Source organism: Heloderma suspectum, chromosome 2 (assembly GCF_057233095.1).
Source record: "Heloderma suspectum isolate Gila_16-S chromosome 2, 16-S_ref, whole genome shotgun sequence".
NCBI lineage: Eukaryota > Metazoa > Chordata > Lepidosauria > Squamata > Helodermatidae > Heloderma > Heloderma suspectum.
This window is the reverse complement of record NC_139459.1, coordinates 133,716,287-133,739,496: the sequence shown is the minus strand read 5'-3', so window position 1 is coordinate 133,739,496 and position 23,210 is coordinate 133,716,287. Positions and strand designations below refer to the sequence as shown.

Here is a 23,210-nt window from a genome sequence, read left to right as displayed (position 1 = left end):
CTAGTGAAATTCATCTTTGGCATGTCCCAGTCTTTTGGTTACCTCCTTATACCATACAGGGAATGGGACATTAGGAACTTACCCAGAAGGCTCATTCTGATATTGTGTGATGGAGTTGTCCAACCCTACCCTTCATGTGGGATACCAATTGACATACACCACAGGATAGGCCATCCTTACCATATGACTTGGCTCAGAGGGAGCGTCTGTCCTCCTTTGCCTCTCAGGGTACTCTCTACATACTTACTACTTCGCTTCGAGACTCTTGTTTCTCCTTGGTCACCCATGGAAGGAACTGGGGGTGGAGCCAGAGGAAGCAGCACTTGAAAGGTCACAATCATGTGATCTCTGCCTTCCTGGGCAGTGCCAAGGAAACGACCCCAGTCTTTTGGATGCCTCTGTCACACCATACCAGAATAGACGTTCACGGCAAGTTCCCAATGCCCCATTCCCTAATTTTCACTAGAGCCCCTTCTGCCCCTGAAAAATCACACTGGGCTATCAGGGAATCCCCAAGAATGGCACAGGATGTGGCATGGGGTAGATGCAGTTGCAGTGGAAAATTGGTGGGAATCAGGGACCCTTCCTCCCATTCATTCATTCATTTATTTATTTAAAAAAATTCTTGGCCGCCTTTCATGGCAGAAGCCCTCCCAAGATGGCTCACAGCAATAATATATATAAAAACAGTTAAAATATTAAAAGCGATAAAAACATAAACACAATAAAAGAGCAATAAAAGCAACAATAAAATACGACAATAAAACCGCCAACAATAACAGCAACAACAGCAGTCATATCAAGAGAAGGCTACGGTAAAATAATATGTTTTCGAGGGCTTCTTAAAACCCTGCAATGATCAAGCATGGCAGACCTCCAATGGCAACTTGTTCCAAAGGTGAGGTGCCACTGCAGAAGTGTCATCCACTCATGTAAGAAGGTCTTTGGATTCCAGCCTAGGTACTTTACTGAATTTATTCTATTTTTTCCCATTTAAATATAGAATTAAAGGTTTAAGGCTGCAGTCCTGTTCACACTCCCATGGGAGTAAATCCTGTTGAACTCAGTGGGGTATATTTCTGAGTACACACACCTAGGATTGTGCTCTATGGCTACAAACATATGCACACTTACTTTGGAGAAAGCCCCTTTGAATACAGTCAGGTTTATTTGTGAGTAAGTATACATAGGCTCTTACTGACTATAACAGAGTGGTGTGTGCTTTTTTGTACCTGCTGTGTTCAGTATGGATTTTGTTTTCCTACTTCTTTTCTAAAGCAATGAATGAATGAATTCATTAAGAGAGTTTTCCTCATAGACTGAACAACGTTTTTTGTATGCTTATTTTCCACAGTGTAAATTTGATAGCTTGGATCCAGAGTTATTGAATAGTCAGGTTTCCAAGTATGCTAAATTTGTGAATCAGTTGGAAAAAGGGTTGCCTCCTAATAATGTTGTGCCACAACTCAAGGAGAAGGTGGAGAGAATGAAAGAAAAGGTACAAATAACTACCTGAAATTGACTTTCAGACATGTTTCAAGGGGGAAAAATATGTAATTTTGTCAAGAACCACTCTCAAATAAAAAATTCAGATTATGCCCTACTATTACTAATAGCAGTAATGAACAATAATGATTTATGAAGCATTTAGAAGCATACTAGCATTGTTCAAAAATAGTATGCAAGACAGGTTCTTGCTCACAAGATTTCAACCTAAATGCAACCTAAAACAAAATGAATTCTAGGAATTATATCAGTAGTAATGTAATTACTTCTTGTTCTTCTCTGTCCATATATCTTAAAGTATTCATAAATTTATTGGTAATAAATGTATATAACCCAGGGATGTATTTGTTCATTTTTGAAATAAATAATAATGATAGTGTTCAACTGTATAGTCTCTTTGCTATAAATTACTAGTGATAGATTTTTCTGTCCCCTATTCATCTCTTTTGTGTGTGTTAGATCCAGACCTAGTTATGCTTAGAGTAGATTTACTGAACTCAAATCTCACTTATTCCAGAGGGTGTACTCTAAGCATGAGTAAGTCTCAATCCAACCCATTATATTTATAATTTTTGTTATGTTTCAAAACTGGTTTTCTCTCTTTTTATGTGATGTATATTTCTTTGATTTGAGAAAATAATTTAAAAAAACCCCAAAGGCTGCACATAATGGCTTGTATCAAACCCTGGCCATCTACCAGCAGAACAGAAACTGGCTGGTAGATCAGTTTACCCTCTTTCCTGCAACCTCCACCCTTGAAATCTGATCTGGAGGGTTGGGGGATCCTCCTGAGCAGATTTAGGGGTGTGCAGGGGGTTGCAGTGGGGGGTGGGAGGAAGAGCGAGTCCTGTTGCGTGAGCAGAAGTCTGCTTGTGCAATGTTGGGTTTAAACCAATGTCATAGCACAATAATAATAAGAGATCTCTGGTGCTCCCAGAAAAATAATGACAGACCCTAAGGCAGTAGAGAGGGATGGAATTAGTGCAATTACTTTAGGGCTGAAATGAATAAATTACACAGGAGACTAATTGTGTAACATATGTTTTCCTCAATCTTTCATCTACATGTAATAGCCAGTTTATTAATCAGCTGTGCATTTTTAACTGGAAAAAGTTCAAGTTAAGCTATAATTGTACATACCTTATTCTTTTAGCTTCCTGTTATCACAGACCTAAGAAACCCTTTCTTGAAACCCAGACACTGGGCAATTCTGGAACAAATAGTTGGTACACAATTAATAGACATGGAAAATCCATTAACCTTGGAGAGACTCGTTCAGATCAGTGCTTTTGACTACACTCAGGAGATTCAAGATGTTTCTGGACAAGCTTCAGGAGAAGCTTCCCTGGAGACAATTCTCAAAAAGGTAGTTTTGAATAAAATTTACATTTTTAGTAAACACCCTAATCTTGAACTGATGAAGAATAAAGAAATTGTCTGTATTTACTATACTAAGGCTTCGATTCTAAGCACACGTTGAATTTATTGGGCCTTAACAAGCTCTGATAAAAATGCATAGGATAAAAGATGGAAATCTTAAGAAACCTGTGAGACTTGCTTCCAAGTAACTATGCTGAGTAGTGTACAGTTTGCATAAGGAGAGTGGCTACATCTGGGTGAATATGGATGGGGTACCATACCTGTACAGAAGCTTTGCCCATAAAGTACCTTGTTAAAGGATGCTGTGTAAGAATATGGATTCTTCAAGTGTTTGTTTTTGCCTCAAATGGGCAAAGTAATACTATGAAAGCTCCAAAAATAGTTTAATTAAAAACTAATTTTAAAAAGCCTAGTAAAAATGAAAAATGATCATCAGTGTTTCTTTCAGTTCTGTTAAAAATGTAATAAATCTTGTTATATGGAATAAGAGAGTAGGCATTCCAAACGGCAGTGTGTTTGGAAGTCCCATTTTTCTGAGAGAACTGTTAACTGATAAGTTTGTCTGTCTATAATAACTCAGTTTGTCAAAGGTATTTTCAGTATCATATGCAAAATTTAAAGTGCCTGTTTTTCCTTCCAGGTGGAAGATTCTTGGAAAACAACAGAATTCATTGTTCTTCCTCATCGTGATTCAAAAGATGTTTTCATCCTTGGTGGCACAGATGACATTCAGGTTAGAAAATACCTTAAAACACTGGCAAGACAGCTTCAAATAAAAGCTTGTAACTTTATAGAACTCTCTCAATGTCCTATGTTCATCTGACAATTCCAGTAATTGTGTGCGTGTGTGTGTGCACGTGTGTAGAGAGTGGGGGGGAGGGTTGTTGGGTTTTTTAATTTTCCTACGTGATAATTTTTTTGCAAAATCAATTTTTCAATCCTATTCTATTAGCTGCTGTGTTTTAAAACTGTATTCAGTCCAGCGCTACTTAAGCCATGCGTGTTATTCACACGTCCTCTTCACTTGCAAATAAAGCAGCGTTCTCTTTTTACATGAAAGGGATCAGGCAGAGGAAGGGAGACAACCCATTACTCCTGTCCCACTAACTCATTGTGCTCAAGCAGTTTTCTTTTCAGCCTTAGAAAAGTGAGCTGGGAGAAAAGTGCTTGAAGCAGTGGAATGCAATGTAGGTAAGGCAGAGCAGGCTTCAGCTTTCTCCCCTGCATACTCATTTTAATTTTAAAAATAGATCCCTGCTTTTTATATGAATAGGGCAGACATATACAGAAATAAATGTGGTGGCTCCATCTCATCTAGTTTGGCCTTTGTTTGTATTAAAATCAGCGGGCTTACAAGTGCTTAAATTTGCCTGGATCAAGTCCTTTGGAATTTTTAGAAGTGAACAGAATGATTCTAAACACTGGCATCGTGAGGGAACACAGGAGGATATAGGATTAAATCCAACATCACACGAACAGACCTCCACTTGCACAACACGTGCACAGCAAGGACTTCCCCTTGCTCTTCTCCTCCCTGCAGCCCCCTGCACACCAGCCAGATATGTTCTGGAGGATCTCCGCATACCTCCAGAAGAGCATATTTGGGACAAGTGTGGGGGGCTGCAGTGGGGAGGGGAAATCCATTCCACCAGGAGTTTCCATTTCACTGGCAGATGGACAGCGTTGAATCCAAGCCATAATGTCAGCAACATGCAGCAACATGCATTGGCATTGCCATGCTGGCCAAACACACCATTGCTAGATGACAAAACAGAACAGCTCCTCCACATGGCATCCCTAAAGCATTCTGTCTACTGTGAATGTGAACTTAAATTCTGCTATGTCTACCCAATGGTACATGCCTAATATTTAGTATTAACTTTTTAATAATGATATTTCTATACCAAAGAGAAATAGGATGGACTAGCCAAGCTGTGGCCACGTTGTCACAAATATGCAGCATAGTCACCCACAGCCCTGAGATTGTTTTAGGAGAGCAGAGGAGAGTGATATTTTATGTATAATGTTGGTGACGGGAATGGTTTTCAGCAAAACATTTTTGATGACCATACTGAAGAATAACTAAAGGTTCACTTAGGACGGTCGGGCAGTTTGAAGGTAATTGTTTAGTCCTTTAGCAAAGTTTTATAGAATCATAGAATATTAGAGTTGGAAGGGGTCTACAAGGCCATCGAGTCCAACCCCCTGCTCAATGCAGGAATCCAAGTCAGAGCATCCCGGACAGATGGCTGTCCAGCCTTGTCTTGAATGCCTCCAGTGTGGGAGAGCCCACTACCTCCCCACATAATTGGTTCCGTTGTCGTATTGTTCTAACAGTCAGGAAGTTTTTCCTGATGTTCAGCCGGAATCTCGCTTCGTGTAACTTGAGCCCATTATTCTGTGACCTGCACTCTGGGATGATCAAGAAGAGATGCTGGCCTTCCTCTCTGTGACAACCTTTCAAGTACTTGAAGAGCGCTATCCTATCTCCCCTCAGTCTTCTCTTCTCAAGGCTAAACATGCCCAGTTCTTTCATTCTCTCTTCACAGGGCTTTGTTTCCAGTCCCCTGATAATCTTTGTTGCCCTCCTCTGAACCCTCTCCAGTTTGTCTGCATCCTTCTTAAAATGTACTGGACACAGTACTGCAGATGAGGCCTAACCAGGGCTGAGTAGAGGGGAACTAGTACTTCCCGGGATTTGGAAGCTATGCTTCTATTAATGCAGCCCAAAAGAGCACTGGCCTTTTTTGCAGCCACATCACATTGTTGCCTCATATTCAGCTTGTGATCTACCACAATTCCAAGATCCTTCTTGCTTGTAGTGTTGTTGAGCCACGTATCCCCATCTTGTAACTGTGCATTTGGTTTCTTTTTCCTAGGTGCAGATCGTGGCATTTATCCCTATTCAATTTCATTCTGTTGCTTTCTGCCCAGTGCTCCAGTCTGTCAAGATCACTTTGAATGTTGTTTCTGTCTTCCAAAGTATTAGCTATCCCACCCAATTTTGTGTCATCTGCAAATTTGATCAGCATTCCCTGCACCTCCTTCTCCAAGTCGTTAATAAAAATGTTGAAGAGCACTGGGCCCAGGACTGAGCCCCGCTGTACCCCGCTCGTTACCTCCCCCCAGTTTGAGAAGATCCCATTGATAAGCATTCTTTGAGTCCGATTCTGTAGCCAACTGTGGATCCACTGGATCATTGTTTCATCTAGCCCAGTTTGAGCTAGTGTGCTCATCAGGATATCATGGGGCACTTTGTCAAAAGCTTTGCTGAAGTCGAGGTATATTATGACTACAGCATTCCCACAGTCCACAAGGGAAGTGACTTGATCAAAAAAATGAGATCAGATTTGTCTGGCAGGATTTGTTCTTGACAAATCCATGTTGGCTTCGAGTGATCACTGCATTGATTTCAAGGTGCTTACAGATGGATTGCTTTATAATCTGCTCCAGAATTTTCCCAGGGATTGATGTCAGACTGACTGGGAATTTGTAGTTCCCAGGTTCCTCCTTTTCCCCCTTTTTGAAGATAGGGACAACATCAGCCCACCTCCAGTCATCTGGCACTTCACTTTATGTACACAAGAGCCAAGGCTGAGTGATCTATTTTAGGCCACTGATGAAGACTACTTGTCAAAATGTGTTCAGCCAAATTTGTTACACTTTTTAGCTACATTTTAGTATTTGTGGTATATTTGTAATTGTTAATTTTTGCTTTAAAGAATCCTGTACAGAGTTTATACATATTTTCTCCTTAACTTTGGCTTCTGGTGGCTATGTTGATAGAAGCCAGGCATATCTCTGCAATTGTTAGTCAAGTACATATTTCATTAACTAACATATTCTGGAGACTTCATTTAATTATAGAAGAATTTTATTTAACATTTTGATAATTTAAAAAAGTGAATAGTTTCAGATCTTCAGTTGTAAGGGACTGTAGCTCAGTGGTAGAACACATGCTTTGCTTGCAGGAGGTCCCAGTTTCATTCCCCAGCATCTCTAGATAGGGCTAGGAAAGAATCCTGTCTGAAACCCTAGAGAGCCACTGACTGGGTTTGCATGTGTGTGGGTGGTTAATACACCATGTTGGCTTATTAACCACACCCACGTGTGCTAGGTGCGTGCTGCCCAATTTCCCTAATTACCCTCGCTGAGTGTCGCTTGTTGCTACCTGCAAACCCGGTGAGAGTGGGTGGCTGGGGTGGTTAACAAACCACCCAGAACCCACGCTCTCTTTTAAGGTTGCTGAGTGGTTTGTTAACCAGTCCAACCACCCACCCTAGCCATGTTTGGATGTCATCATAAGCTGTGCTAGTGAGGGTAATTGTGTAAATCCGGCTGGCACGCAATGGCACATGCCACCATAGCTTATTAACAATGGGATCATGTGAACTGGCCCAGCATCAACAGTAGTGAGCTAGATGGACCAATGGTCTGACTCAGTATAAGGTTGCTCCTATGTTCTTCTGATACAACAGTAAGTTCGTATATATGAGAGCCAGTGTGGTGTAGCGGCTGGAGTGTTGGACTGGGAGTGGGGAGATCCAGGTTCTAGTCTCCACTCGGCCATGAAGCTCCTTGGATGAATTTGGGCCAGTCACAGACTCTCAGCCCAATGTACCTCACACAGTTGTCGTTGTGAGGATATAATGGAAAGGAGGAGGATTATGTATGCCACCTTGGGTTCCTTAAGGAAGAAAAAGGCAGGAAATAAATAAAACATCCTTTTTTGAGTTAATGTTTCTCCAAGTATAGATGAAAGCCTGTATTTGCATTGACAGGTCAGTGAGAAGAATTTTTCCCTATTATTTGGAAAAGATTAGGGCTGCAAGCTTTAATGATTTAATCTGTAGATCAGTCAGCTATCACTTTAGTTGATTCAACATTTTAATTGTTGGAGTAAGACTTAAAAAGCATGCTTGTTTCATATTTTAAGGCAATTCTAGTACTGCTGTGTTAGCATAAGGGGAATGAAAAAATAATATATCAAAGGTTGTTTCTCCTTCTGATGTAATTGTTACGTATTTGCTTATTGACAATGCAGTCCTATACACGTGTCTACTAAGAAGCCCCATGGGTTCAATGGACCTACTCACAGGTTAGTGTGTATAGGCGGGGAGGCAACTTACTGCCCTCCAGATGCCAACCTGGTGCCCATTCCCATAACCCCTGACCGTTGGCAATGCTAGCTAGGGCTGATGGAAGTTGTAGTCCAAAACATCTAGAAGGCATCAAGTTGCCTACCTCTGGTGTATAGGGTTATAGACTACATTATATGTTTGTACACTTCTTTGTATAGTTTGTACACTTCTTCGTAGTCAACAAAGGGGTGGGAAAAGCAGTACTGGGGTTGTTGTTCAGTCGTTAAGTCGTGTCCAACTCTTCGTGACTCCATGGACCATAGCACGCCAGGCCTTCCTGTCCTCCACTCTTTCCCGAAGTGTGCTCAAATTCATATTCTTCATATGCTTTTGCACTCTCCACTTGGTTCAAAATTGGGAAAGGAGTATGACAAGGCTGCATATTGTCACCCTGCTTATTTAATTTCTATGCAGAGTACATCATGAGAAATGCCGGGTTGGATGAATCACAGGTCGGAATTAAGATTGCCGGGAGAATTCTCAACAACCTCAGATACGCAAACGATACCACCCTAATGGCAGAAAGCGAAGAGGATCTAAAGAGCCTCTTGTTGAGGGTGAAAGTGGAGAGTGCAAAAGCTGGTTTGAAACTCAACATTAAAAAAACTAAGATCATGGCATCTGGCCCCATCACTTCCTCACATATCGAAGGGGGAGAAATGGAAGCAGTGACAGATTTTATTGTCTTGGGCTCCAAGATCACCACAGACGGTGACTGTAGCCATGAAATTAAAAGACACTTGCTCCTGGGGAGGAAAGCTATGGCAAACCTAGACAGCATAGTAAGAAGCAGAGGCATCACCTTGCTAACAAAGATTAGTATAGTCAAAGCTATGGTTTTCCCAGTAGTAATGTATGGCTGTGAGAACTGGACTATAAGGAAGGCTGAGCGCCGAAGAATTGATGCTTTCTAACTGTGGTACTGGAGAGGACTGTTACAAGTCCCCTGGACTGCAAGGAGGTAAAATCAGTCAATACTAAAGGAAATCAACCCTGAGTGCTCATTGGAAGGACAGATACTGAAGCTGAAGCTCCAATATTTTGGCCACCTAATGCGAAGAGAAGACTCCCTGGAAAAGACCCTGATGCTGGAAAAGATTGAAGGCAAAAGGAGAAGGGGACGACAGAGGATGAGATGGCTAGATAGCATCACCAATGCAATGAATATGAACTTGAGCACACTCCGGGAGAGAGCGGAGGACAGGAAGGCCTGGCGTGCTGTGGTCCATGGGGTCATGAAGAGTCGGACACGACTTAACGACTGAACAGCACTTCTTTGTGCATTTTTAAAACTATACTGAGGTTTTGTAATATGCAAATAATTTAAATTAATTTAAATAATTGCTTGTTGAATAGCTTAAAAGATTAATGATGTTCAAATGAAAATTCTTTAATTCGTTAATAGCCCTAGAAAATATATCACTGACACCTACTTAGTGAAAGCTTCATGCCTTAGGATGCAATCCTGTGTGGATTCCTGGCAGCCTCCAAACTCAGAGGCTGCTGGGTATCCAGTGCAGGCCAGGAGGACAGTGGAGGCGATCTTCACCTCCGTGCTCCAGCTGCCCTGCATTTCTCCTAGACAGGTGATTTCACCTGTCTAGTGGCAGCGCCTCGGAGGGGCAGGGAAGGAGGCTGGGGCAGATACATCGTATCACAGCTGCTGTGGTCTCCTCCACTCTCCACCCCTGGGAATACCCCTTTTCCCCATCTCTGTGCTCCCTTATCCGAGTGTGGAGAGGTAGCCAGCGCAGTTCTCTCCCCAACAGCTACGAGGCGGAGGGGTTGGGAGCATAGTTTCTTGGCTCCAAAGCTGGAGCCCTGTCTCCGACCTCAGACCGAAGGAACTAAACTATCCTGTCCTCCCCCCCCCCCCCGACGCTGTCTGGAGAGCATAGGATCTCTCCCTTAGTGTACTTTAGTTGAAAATCAATGTATCATTGAAAACTCAACTATTAAAATTCTGAAAGCTGTTTTACTTTTTCTTCAAGGTCATTCTGGATGACAGTACTATTAATGTAGCAACAATTGCCTCTTCACGATATGTAGGCCCTCTTAAGGCACGAGTTGATGAATGGCAAAAGCAGCTTTCTTTATTCAGTCAGACATTGGTGAGTATTATAAAATAATTTATTTTTGCGTTTGGTAATTGTTTTAAAAGAGAGAGGTAACCTTGAAAATTTTAGCTAACATCCACCTAAATAGTTTCTAACAATTGTAATTAGGTGTTGGTTGCAGATTTGTATAAATAGACATAAATTGCACAGTGAGAAGGTTCAGTAATAGGGTTACCTTGACTTTCCATTTGAGAGATGTAACTTAGAGGTCCTATTTATCCTACAAGAAGAATTAGGTACATAAGAATGGTTTTCTGATAGTTCAGCGGAGTGACCTTTCCAGTCTAGAAAGGAGAATTTATCTTTACCTTTAGCAAGCTAATGTTTAGATTTCAGTTAGGTGTAGATATATGACTGGATCTTGATGTTCGTGTAGCCCAGCCTTCCCAATGTTTTGGAGAGCAACTCCCATCAGCCACAGCCAGCAAGGCCAACAGGCAGAGATGATAGGAGTTGTAGTCCAAAACATTTGGAAGGCACCACTGTGGGGAAGGCTGATATAATCCATGTTCTTCTATAGCAGTAATATTGATTTTTCTTAGTTTATTACTGAATGGCCCAAAAAAGAGTGTAGCTAGGGCACTGGCAGTAATTGCAGGGGGTACTGAATTATTTAGATATGTGAAAAGTTACAAAAGGGTGTGAAAGTGATTTTTAGAATCAATACTAAAGGAGCAGCTAAAGTTCAGCATTAATGTGCAAAGTAATACATTTGGGGGGGAAATTACCAGTTTTACTTATGAAGTGCTGTATTCAGACTAGTTTTTGCTGCAGGAAGAAAAGGGTGGAGAGTAATAGTGGTAGTAGTATTGGAGGAACTATCAGTAGCATTTTCTTCAAAATATTAATATAGCATAGAATACCCCCCCAAATCAGAGATCCATTAAGAACAGGATAGAAAAGAACTACTAAGAATATCTACACTTGAAATTTTTATAAATGTCATGATTACTCTGATCTATAACTCCACTTAACCTGCAGTGAACACATAAAACACCTGAACACATTTGCTTACCCATTGCCTTTGATAGAGAGTGCAGTTAGATGCACATATCTCTCTGCACAGAAATGAGCGAGTAGTCCCTGCTTGTAAGAAATCACTTCATTGGGATGGATGAATACTATGTGCATTTCAGGTCATCTTACCACAGAAAGGATAAAATAAGAAAGATAGCTTTGCCAGTGTCAAAAATAATCAGGAGTATGGAATTTTCACTTGAGAAAATGCTAAAAGGTTGCATGATAAATGCAGGACATAATAGTACTTGGGAATGTTAACCATGCTGAAAAGGAGAATGTCCAGTTATAAACTGAAATAGTATTTATACCAATATCCCTCTTATGCTTGAGGAAGGAAAGGAAAGGAAAGGAAAGGAAAGGAAAGGAAAGGTTCCTCCTGTGCAAGCACCGGGTCATTACTGACCCCTAGAGGGACGCCGCTTGCGCTGGCGTTTTCATGGCAGACTATAGTGGGGTGGTTTGCCATTGCCTTCCCCAGTCACGACTACCTTTCCCCCAGCAAGCTGGGTACTCATTTTACTGACCTCGGAAGGATGGAAGGCTGAGTCGAACTGAGCCGGCTACCCAAGACCCAGCTTGTGCTGGGATCGAACTCAGGTCATGGGAAGAGTTTCGGTTGCAATACTGCCGCCTACCACTCTGCGCCACACGAACATGGGTATAAATACCACAATGGTCTTTGCTATAGATCTGAAAATTCTGTAGAGCTTCTAAATGATTGATGATAAACTTAGGAGATGTATATTAATATTTTAATGTTAGAAGTGCTCACTATTAACTGTGCTAAACTGCTTCCTTCCTGATCTACAATAGCAGGGACTGGGAAATTTTCTTGTATGGGAAGAAAACATAAAGTCTGAGGCATCAGCAACCTCATTTGCTTGATTTTAACATAACAATATTTTAAGACAGTCACTTGAGGATCACAGGAATAAACAACAACGCCAACTTAGGGTGCAATCCTATGCATGTTGAGACAGAAAAAAGTCCCAGAACTCCCAGCATTCCCCAGCCAGCCTGTGCATGGTGGGGAACGCTGGGAGTTCTAGGACTTTCTTCTGTCTAAACATGCATAGGATTGCACCCTTAATTTTTCTTCTCTATTTTTATGTTTTTCTAATTTAGAAGGACTGTTTAAAAGGACTTCTTGCTTTCTAGGAAGAGTGGTTGACATGTCAGAGAAACTGGCTCTACCTAGAAAGTATTTTCAGTGCTCCTGATATTCAAAGACAGCTACCAGCAGAAGCCAAGATGTTCTTGCAGGTGGACAAGTCCTGGAAGGAAGTTATGAGAAAAGTTAATCGTCTGCCTAATGCCCTCCGAGCAGCTACTCAGCCTGGTATTAATATGTCTGAAATATGTGTTATCTGCATGAAACGTGACTAGCAGCCTTAGGATCCAGTATCTAAACCTACTAGTATGATTTCTTAAAGTCTGTATTATCATACCTGAGGCCCACATTTGTCTTAGGTATTGTAATCCCCCCCACACACACACACACATACACACAACTCAAATTCTCCCTACATATTCATCTCATTTCAACTGATAATTGTTTATTGTTTCATATATTGTTTCCACTGTGTGTTTTACTCCTGCCATTCTTTCTTTTTTCTTTAGACTTTCTCATTGATTCTACTTCTACAACCCCACCGTCCCATTCAGTAAACAGTCACAATCCCCCACCATGCACAGGCTGTATACATATTTGAGTCACCCCTTGTGAAAACCCCCGAAATGTTGGCCACAGCACGTATCTGTATACTATTGAGTTAGAAGCTGCTTGTTTATCCAGGTCAACTAAGGGAGCAATCCTAGGGCCACTAGACAGTGGCTAGACAGCCTTGGATATCTGGTTTTTTGGGAACAGCCCCATCCTCCGCACTCACAAGAGGAACACGGAGTGGTCGAAAAGGGGCGTTCTGGGGCGGGGAGGGCGGAAATGCCTGTACAACACATCCAGTGTGTCGTACAGCAGCCTCCTCCCCCACTCAGCCCTCCCACAGCTAGACAGCCGCCATCAGCTGTCTAGCCAAAAATGCAAGGCTGGAGAAGCGCAGAGGCAACGATCCCCTCTGTGCTTCTCCTGCCCTACATTAGATAGGTGGTCACCTCCGGGTTCGGAGGCAGCCGCCTATCTGAATAGAATTGCACCCTTAATGAAGCACTGACACATGGAATTGCATGTCTGTTGTATCTCATAATGTTTAGTCTCATCTGATAGAAAGTTCTAAAATACAGTGTACAACATTTGAAGCTTTGCTTTATATTGCAAAACATGTTCTTTTCCTTCTTTTTCCAGCCCAGCACACATACCTATTTACACTGTGCAAGTTTATTATTATTTTTTTTTCTGACACAGGCCTTTTAGAGACCTTCCAGAATAACAATGCCCTTCTGGATCAAATTCAGAAATGCCTGGAGGCTTATTTGGAATCCAAGAGAGTTATTTTCCCCAGGTTAGTTAAGAATCAGTAAGAAGATAATTAAGCCACCTATATTGTGGCTTTATTCAGTATAATCTAGGTGCAGAATCCCACCAGAGTTAAGCATTTTTGAGTGCCACTGAGGTAAATAGAAGTGTTAACTTTCTTTCACTTAAATTAATAAGAACTTAATACTGCTTAACTTTAGCTGGATGGTGCTGTATTTTTTTTAATTTAAAGTGATGCTAGCTGGGAAAAATTCACAATGTAATTACTTGTTTAATTCCCATTCTTATCTAAGTTTATATAAGGCTTTGCTGATGATATGTTCCATTGAAATAAATTAGATTTAGGGTGCAATCCTACGGTCGCTAGATAGCGGCTAGACGGCCATAGGATTTTTCGGTTTATAGGAACTGAGCTCGTAGCAGATGCTCCAAGGTTGGTTCCTATAAATCCAACTCCCTTCCCCTCCCCTGCTGCCTTGTAGGCGGCGCGTGTTGTCCCCAGCTCTGTGCTCGGAAGAGCAGCGCTGAGCGACTGAAAAGGGGGTATTCCTGGGGGTGGGGAGGGGACCCCGGAAGCGCTGTTATGATGCTTCCTATGCGCCGTCCGGCCTCGCCACCACTCCGAGGCATCCCAGCTAGACAGCTGAAATCGGCTGTCTAGCTGCAAATGCAGGGCGGCCAGAGCACGGAGGAGAAGATCCCCTCTGTGCTCTGCCTGCCCTGCGTGGATAGTCAGTCGCCTCCAAGTTTGGAGGCAGCCAACTATCCCCATAGGATTGCGCCCTTACCTATCTTAAAATAAATTAGGACAGCTGCCTAAAATTATCCTCCAAGGCCCATGTAAAATATACTTTGAAATTAAACATACGAAAATACTTCTACATTTTAACACTTCCAATATTATTTACAGATTTTACTTTTTATCAAATGATGAACTTTTGGAGATTTTGGCTCAGACCCGTAATCCTCAAGCTGTTCAACCTCATTTAAGGAAGTGCTTTGATTCAATCTCTAAACTAGAATTTGCCTTTATGGCTCCAGCTGAAGGAGAAGAAAAGGTTCTCACCAATGATATTTTAGCAATGCTGTCACCTGAAGGTGAGAGGGTAAGTAATTATTTAATTCTAGTAAAATGCCCATCCTAACAGATAGTATGTTTGTGTGAAAGGGGGCTTGTATATTGCAAGGGCCCCTGTATGGGAGGTATATTGCATCTCTTTATATAGACACAATGTACACTCCTGCGGAATCTGTATCAGTGGGACCCAGGCTACCCAGGGAAAGGCAGGTTTTGTTGTCAGTGCAGTGTTATCCCGAAGTCAAACATTTTAGTTTTTCCCCCTAGAAGACAATAGCAACTGGTCACTTATATTGGGGAAATTAAGTAAACCTGCTGCCTGTCCTTGATGAGCTCAGCTTTTGAAAATGAAGCCTGCTCCTCTGTGCACAACCCCATCGTTTAATCTGTATAGTCCCATGCTGAATTCAGTTTCTTGGTCATGTTGTTCAGCCGTTCAGTCGTGTCCGACTCTTCGTGACCCCATGGACCATAGCACGCCAGGCCTTCCTATCCTGCGCTCTCTCCCGGAGTGTGCTCAAGTTCATATTCATTGCATCGGTGATGCTATCTAGCCATCTCATCCACTGTCGTCCCCTTCTCCTTTTGCCTTCAATCTTTTCCAGCATCAGGGTCTTTTCCAGAGAGTTTTCTCTTCGCATTAGGTGGCCAAAATATTGGAGCTTCAGCTTCAGTATCTGTCCTTCCAATGAGCACTCAGGGTTGATTTCCTTTAGTATGGACTGATTTGACCTCCTTGCAGTCCAGGGGACTCGTAAGAGTCTTCTCCAGCACCACAGTTCGAAAGCATCAATTCTTCGGTGCTCAGCCTTCCTTATAGTCCAGTTCTCACAGCCATACATTACTACTGGGAAAACCATAGCTTTGATTAGACGGGCCTTTGTCGGCAAGGTGATGTCTCTGCTGCTTACTATGTTGTCTAGGTTTGCCATAGCTTTCCTCCCCAGGAGCAAGCGTCTTTTAATTTCATGGCTACAGTCACCGTCTGCGGTGATCTTGGAGCCCAAGAAAGTAAAATCTGTCACTGCTTCCATTTCTTTCCCTTCTATATGCCAGGAAGTGATGGGGCCAGATGCCATGATCTTCGTTTTTTTAATGTTGAGTTTCAAACCAGCTTTTGCTGGTCATAGCAGAACATATATATCTATGAGGAAAGTCTAGAAAGGATTTTGCAGAGAAGTCAGCCTGATAGCTTTCATTGTGCCATGGGGAACACATGCCTTCAAGCTATTAATTTTGGGGGAAAATAGCACAAATGTTATCCACACAATAAGTTCAAGACTTGCCTTTTTAGGTCAGCTTAGGAAAAGGACTTAAGGCCAGAGGAAATGTTGAAGACTGGCTTGGTAAAGTCGAAGAAGCAATGTTCTCTTCCCTTAGACGCCTGAGCAAAGCTGCCATTGCTGATTATCAGACCAAAGAGAGAGTAGAGTGGGTTGTTGCTGGACATCCATCTCAGGTAACCATACTCATTTATTACTTTGAGCTTGCATGCACTTCGTTGCTTTTGGGAGTGCAGTAAATACTGCTTCTTGGTACTGATTATGTACTTAAAGTTAAACATATCCATATGTTTATGGATATGTTTATGGGGGTTGGACTCGATGGCCTTGCAGGCCCCTTCCAACCCTACTATTCTATGATTCTACATTTCCAAAAACAAGTACCCTCCATTTGTAGCTTGCCTGATTAGTAGATGCAGATGGTTATATTGAGCCAAAGTTAGGGATCATATAGGTGGCAGAGAAACTAAGGGCACAATCTAGACACTCTTGAATGAAACCGGTTATCTAGATCCATTTCAATCATTTCAGGTTTTGGAGGGTCAGGGTTCTCTTGGACCTCTCCATGGCTTTTGATACCATCAACCATGGTATCCTTCTAAAGATGCTGTCTGTGCTGGATGTTGGGGGTACTGCACTGCAGTGGGTCTGCTGCTGTTTGGATGGCTGATTCCAGAAGGCAGTGCTAGGAGATTATTGTTCTGTCCCATTGCCATGGGTGCCACACGGTACAGCTCTATTTTATCCCCTATGCTGTTCAACATGTACATAAAACCACTGGCGGAGGTTATCCGGAGATATGGACTGAGGTGTCTCTAATATGCAAGTGACACCCAGCTCTATTTCTCCTTTTCATCAAATCCATGGGAGGCAGTGACTGTTCTGAATTAGTGCCTGGGTGCAGTAATGGATTGGATGAGGGCCAATAAACTGAGACTCAATCCAGACAAGACAGAGGTACTCTCAGTGGGTGGTTCATCTGCCAGCTGAGTGGTGTTTAATTTGTTCTGGAGGAATTGCACTCCCCCTAAAACAAGGGTGGGCATTTTTTTTTTCTGTCAAGGGCCACGTTCCCTCTTGGGTAATCTGTCAGGGGCCACATGTGAGAGGTTCCAATGCCAGCGTTGGACAGGACCAGAACCAAATGTGGGTGGGCCACCCCTTTTCATTTTTTCCTTCTCTCTTTTCTCTCTGTTTCTGCCATTCCCTTTTCTCTCTTTTCCTCTTCCTTCCCACATAGAGAGCTGCCAGGGAAAGACAGATCGCTCTTGCCAGATATCTGAACTAACTGTACATAGAGAGCTTTTAAAATTAATCTGAGGTCCTCCTGAAATTAGGCTGAGGTCTGCATGTGGCTGTAGGACCGCAGGTTGCCTAACCCTGCCCTAAAGGATCAGGTTCATCATTTGAGGGTGCTCCTGGACCCAGCATTATCACTGGAGGCACAGGCGTTATCTGTGGCTCAGAGCAGCTTTTATCAACTTAGGCTGATATACCAGTTATGACCCTATCTGGACAGAAATAGCCTAGCCACAGTTATCCACACTCTGGTAATCTCTTGTTTAGATTACTACAATTCGTAATACATGGGGCTGCCTTTGAAAATGGTCCAGAAACTTCAGTTGATCCAAAATAGGGCAGCGATATTGTTCACAGGGGCTGATTGATATGCTCATATTAGGCTAGTGCTTTGTGATCTGCACTGGCTTCCAGCCCATTTCCAGGCCCAATTAAATTGGCTGATATTAACTTTTAAAGCTTGAAATAGCTTGGGGTCAGGTTACCTGAAGGATCATCTCCTCCCATATATATTGACCCAGACCCTAAGTTCCTCTTCAGAGACACTCCTCTGGGTGCCCTCAGGAAATGGGGTGAAGTGGGTGGCTACCACAGAGAGGGCTTTTTTAATGGTGGCACCCAGTTGTGGAATGCTCTCCCCAGAGATGCTCATCTAGCGCCTTTGTGTATTTTTTCAGTGCCTTTTTATTCTACAAGGCCTTGTAGTCCTTCAGTTTTTTAAAGTGTTACTATGTTTATAGATGTTTACATTACTGCTGGCTTTTATTCTGGTTTTTACTTTGTTGTTATTCTGTTTTAAATTTTTTAAGTTTTTTAGATGATGTTTTATGATATTGTTGTATTTTATAATTTTAAGTTTTGTGAACTGCCCAGAGAGCTTCATATATATTGGGCGGTATAGAAATGTAATAAATAAATGAATCCTCCTGAGATGAATGGAAACTGCACGATAGTTATTGCACAAGTGCTTTCTGCAGAAGAGGGCTTGCCCAACAGAAATTCCCAGTGGCTATATGTAATAAAAACATGGTTAATGAAAGCAGATACCAACTGTAGACACAAGATGTCTCTACCTGTTTTCTGCTTTGTTTTCTCTATATAGGTTGTGCTGACCATTTCTCAGCTCATGTGGTGCCGTGATCTGACTCAGTGTTTAGAAGAAGATGATCGTGATCATTTAGAAGCTTTGGAAGAATTTGAAAATGAAAACTTTGATGTCAGCATTCATACTTTTTGAGGGTTTTTTTTTAAACTGATGATATGGATTTTCCATGCCATAATTGACATAATTTTTAAAGTAAAATTGTCCTGACTAATACAAACCGTGGAGCACTTTTTATCTGCATAGCCCTCAAGTATATGTCTAATGCAAAGCAATTTGAGGAGATGGATTCTTGATTCAAATAATACCACAATCCTAACTCCTACTGCTCTGTCACATGCCTGCTTAGAAAGAGGCATATCTGTAACAGTACAGTATCACAAAATATAGCAAGATGCTGGCATTTCCACTCTGTTGTGGCAGCATCATAGCTGGATATTCTGACACAGTTGTTTAAAATGCCAGAGAGACAGCATGCTGTAAGAAATTGCAACTCCTAGTATAGTCAACGTTGCAAGAGCATTTTAGAAAAGCGTGCTGTAAATGTCTGAAACAAATATAGGTAGAATGGTTTTAATAAATAAAACGATTTTACCGTATTCCTATCTGTGCAAAAAATACAATGACAGCAAAAGAATCATGGAAGGAGTGTATCCCTTTTAATGAGACTCAAATATAAAAGCGCAATTCGAGACAGCTACAATATTTCAAGAAATATTTAGTTTTTCTTCCAAAATTATATTTCCCAACTGGAAAGTAGTCCTACTTTCAAACTGACTTTTAATGATGCCACCTTACATCTAGGGTAGTGCAGGATTTTCATCTGTTTCAACTTTTGTGGGGACAGAAATATTTAACCCCAAGACTCTTTAAAAAGGGATTAACTGTCACTTTTCCCCCTATCTGCTGCTGCACCATTTCCCCCCAGTTATTCATTATTATGTATTTAGTACATTCCTAATCCGCCCAATAATTAATGTTCTCTGAGTGGATTACAACCAGTTAAAAAACTAAAATCCCATTTTAAAACACAGCTAAACATATAAAATAAATACAAATATTTACAAGAATCAAATACAATATAATGCAAAACAACTTATGGTTAGGATTTTTTTTTTTATTCCCAGCCAGAAAGGGATCTCATAGTGAACATGTTGTCATCAGAATTGGCTATATATTGATATCACAGAGAGCAAACCAATCCTTTCTGGAGTGACAGCAATGCTTCCTGATTGGTGACCACTTTTATCCTCTTCCACAGTGATCCCTAAAAAGTTGCCAACAATGCTGTTGAAAATGTTTCTGAAAATCTCTCCCCACTTATTTGGCTCAGGCTATTTAGATCAGCTGAAAGTATGTTCCTTTCATTTTAAAATGTTATTGCTTGCGTAAAGTAGGAAAATACTTTTAACATTTTGTTTATTCTCATTTTGTAGAGATTAAATGCATTGGCTTCACTAGTCCGTGGCATCCTTCCCAAACTGCACAGAAATATCATAACAGCACTCATAACTATTGATGTACACGCGAGAGATATTGTTACTGAACTTGTATACCAAAAGGTACATTATAATTGTTTAAATAATATTTGTAGATTTACAGTTTTAAAATAAACTTCTAATAAGCATTTTACATTGTTTGTAAAGGTAGATTCTGTTGACAATTTTGACTGGCAAAGACAACTGCGTTACTATTGGGACCTTGATCTGGATAACTGTGTGGCTAGAATGGCTTTATCCCAGTACACCTATGGCTATGAATACTTGGGTGCATGCCCAAGGTTAGTGATAACGCCACTCACGGTAAGATCTTACTCTTATCTTCACACATGTACTTTAAAATATAAGAATTAAAGTATAAGAATTACCTTATATTTTAGGTAATTTGTCTAGACCAGGGGTGGGGAATGTGTGGCCCCTAGATGTTGTTGGACTGCAACTCCCATCAGGCCTAGCCAGCATAGCCAAAGGTGACGGATGATGGGAGTTGCAGTCCAAAATCATCTGGAGGGCCACACCTTGCCCATCCCTGGTCTAGACCTTGAGACTGAGAATAGTTTTCAAGAGACTTGAAGATAGAGGCATCACTAGTATTTCCTTTCAGGCTCCTTTTGCAGGGTTGTGAAGCACTATAACATCTTCAAAGCCTGTTTTCACCAGAGTGATGATAGGGAAGTCAAAAGAAACTAATCATGGGAACAAAGGCTGCTTCATACCACCTTGTCTAAAAAAGTATTGTCAGTCTCTAACCTATAACTGAATAATGCACACTCAGCTAAGAGCAAAGTTAGCTACCTCATTTTAAATTACAATCTAAACAAGCTCTGAATATTAAAATTCTTATTTGAATTTATTCCTTCATGGCTTCTGTGATTGTGCTGTTGCATAGTGTGTGAATCCTGAGCAATTTCAACAGTAATTGCACATGTGTAACTGGCTGCATGCTCCTAAGAGAACTCCATTTCATAAGACAGCAAAGCAGGTCACCTGAAGTCAGTGCCTCCTCATTCATCTTGGCATCTAACCAGAGCTTTTATCTCAATACCTCATTCAGTAGGTTCCTAACTAATTTTCCATATCTAATATTTGGATTCCACTTACCATTGTAGGCACTCTGACAGTTCAAGTTCTTGTTAATTTTTTGCTATAGCAGTATCACAAAGCAGGAGTCCTGAAGGAGTGAATTCAAAACACAATTTAACTTGTATGTGTTTTATGTGGGTCTGCCCTTGAAGATGATTTGTCAGTTGGTTCAGAATGCCACTCCCTGATTGTTGATGTGTATAAATTGACATAAACATTTTTCACCCTTTTTGAAACAACTACACTGGTATTAGTTTGTTGTCAAGGTGTTGGATTTCATCGAGGAAGCCTTAAGCGGTCTGGATTATTTCAGGGAACATCTTCTATGTGAATCTCTTAAATCAGCCAAGCTATGCAAAAGGTTTGGTCCACATCCTCAGAAGTTCCTCCTAATTTACTTGGTGCTGTAAAGCAGAGGCAACAGTGACAAATTTCCCAGTGGTCCAGAAGGCATATATGCATGTGGCGTGCCTTGGTTTTAAGCGATTTACGACTGTTGGATCTCGACCATATGTGTGTAAGTGGAGATTTCTCCCTCCCCATCCCTGGTATGTGGGAGTAGTTTTTACTGCTGGTGTTTCATACTACATATGTCAGTGTATTTCAAGGAATTCTGTTGCCAATAGCTGAGCCTTTCTGAGAGTGATCTAAATCATAGGTAGAAAACCTATTAGTTTCTAGGAGCAGAATGTGCATACTGTTTAGGATTATACTACAATTGCACTATTATAATTCTGTCATTCAGTACCCATGCATATGTCGTTTTCTGTACCTTGACTCTCATCAGGATCGTTGCTACCTCTGCCTTATGGGAGCATTGCAACTTGATTTAGGCGGAGCTCCAGCTGGACCTGCTGGTACCGGCAAAACAGAGACTACTAAAGACCTTGCAAAAGCACTTGCCATCCAGTGTGTTGTGTTCAACTGTTCAGATGGCTTGGATTACAAGGTATAAATCTTATGTAGATTAACAAAATGAGTGCATGTAAACAGTTAATATTCTATAGCATTTTATAGTAATGGATCTGACTGGGGACCTGTAATTTATGATTTCTATAACTAAACAATGAGTATATCAAACATAAACCAGTTTTTTTCCCCACACAATGCATAATTAACCATTGAATGTCATGTCCAGTGTAGGGTGGGATATTTTGAAAAAATAAACTATGCTCAAAAACTATGGGAAACTAAGCTCAAAGATGCATTAGTCAAATTTATGTAGAATGTGGCTATCATTAACTGTTGGCAAGATAGTGCTTTATGGAAATTTCTTCTCATTCTCATGATGTCCTCAATCTTTCATAGCTAGGTGCTGAGAGTGAGTAATGGAGAGATGGATTATTCTGTGATTGTAGTATGGAATCCTGTTCATTCCCATTGATACTGGCCATAGACAGAGGTAGTAGCCTGATTTGGACATAATGCTTAACATGGTTTGTTGCACAAGCCAGGATTTGGTGCTCAGATGTTCAAACATATTTCCCCCCCTACTTATTTCCACCTCTTGGTTTTGAATCATCCCAAGAATGGAGCCAGTGGAAGCTTTATCCCAAAGAAGCACAATAAGCCAAGATTCACACATCACCTTCAAACTGTAGTTTATGATCCTGGTTTGTTGGCCCCAAACAAACTGCTATTAGCAAGCCTAGTCAGGTTCAGATGTACAAACAAGCCAGAGTTAAGCTAAACAAACTATGGTTTAGCATTAGAGCTGAACAGGGCTAGTATTACAGAAAAGTAATATTTTATCTTCGCCATTATGGTTATTTTTATGTTTAATGAATTATGTATTTCAATATACTACTCCAGTAAATAATATTGCTATGTCAGTTTAGAACAGAACATTTTTTTAGTATTTGGTTTAGACCTCACGCCTCCATAGGGACAGAACTGAGGAAAGGTAACACAGTCCCCCTGTGAGCTGCATACACACATTTCTTTGATTCTACACTTTAGTAGTTTATTGCCTGAAACTACAGCTGATGGGAGAGGCATGACTGAGATATGCTAATGAGGATATACTAATGTTGTTTCAGATGATGGGGCGTTTCTTCAGTGGCTTGGCACAGTCTGGAGCATGGTGTTGTTTTGATGAATTCAACCGGATTGATATTGAGGTTCTGTCAGTTATTGCCCAACAGTTGATTACTATTAGAAATGCTAAAGCTGCAAAGGTAATATCCATGTTTTCTGGATATCAGAAGCTCTGTTTTATGTTTTTAATATTTTTTAAATGTAATATTTTCCATCATGTCTTTCAAAACA

At 41.1% G+C, this 23,210-nt stretch overlaps 1 protein-coding gene across 1 annotated transcript in view; it reads left to right on the top strand.

Moving 5' to 3' along the window:
- DNAH6 (dynein axonemal heavy chain 6) overlaps window positions 1–23,210 on the top strand; it is a 246,436-nt gene that overhangs the window by 38,600 nt on the left and 184,626 nt on the right. The window contains exons 18-30 of the mRNA XM_084834830.1: window positions 1,355–1,498; window positions 2,660–2,872; window positions 3,527–3,619; window positions 10,019–10,138; window positions 12,323–12,503; window positions 13,527–13,623; window positions 14,509–14,704; window positions 15,971–16,135; window positions 18,361–18,474; window positions 19,797–19,922; window positions 20,007–20,162; window positions 21,730–21,891; window positions 22,982–23,119. Coding sequence (XP_084690956.1) covers window positions 1,355–1,498; window positions 2,660–2,872; window positions 3,527–3,619; window positions 10,019–10,138; window positions 12,323–12,503; window positions 13,527–13,623; window positions 14,509–14,704; window positions 15,971–16,135; window positions 18,361–18,474; window positions 19,797–19,922; window positions 20,007–20,162; window positions 21,730–21,891; window positions 22,982–23,119 — 1,905 coding nt within the window. The remainder of the gene's footprint in view (window positions 1–1,354; window positions 1,499–2,659; window positions 2,873–3,526; window positions 3,620–10,018; window positions 10,139–12,322; window positions 12,504–13,526; window positions 13,624–14,508; window positions 14,705–15,970; window positions 16,136–18,360; window positions 18,475–19,796; window positions 19,923–20,006; window positions 20,163–21,729; window positions 21,892–22,981; window positions 23,120–23,210) is intronic.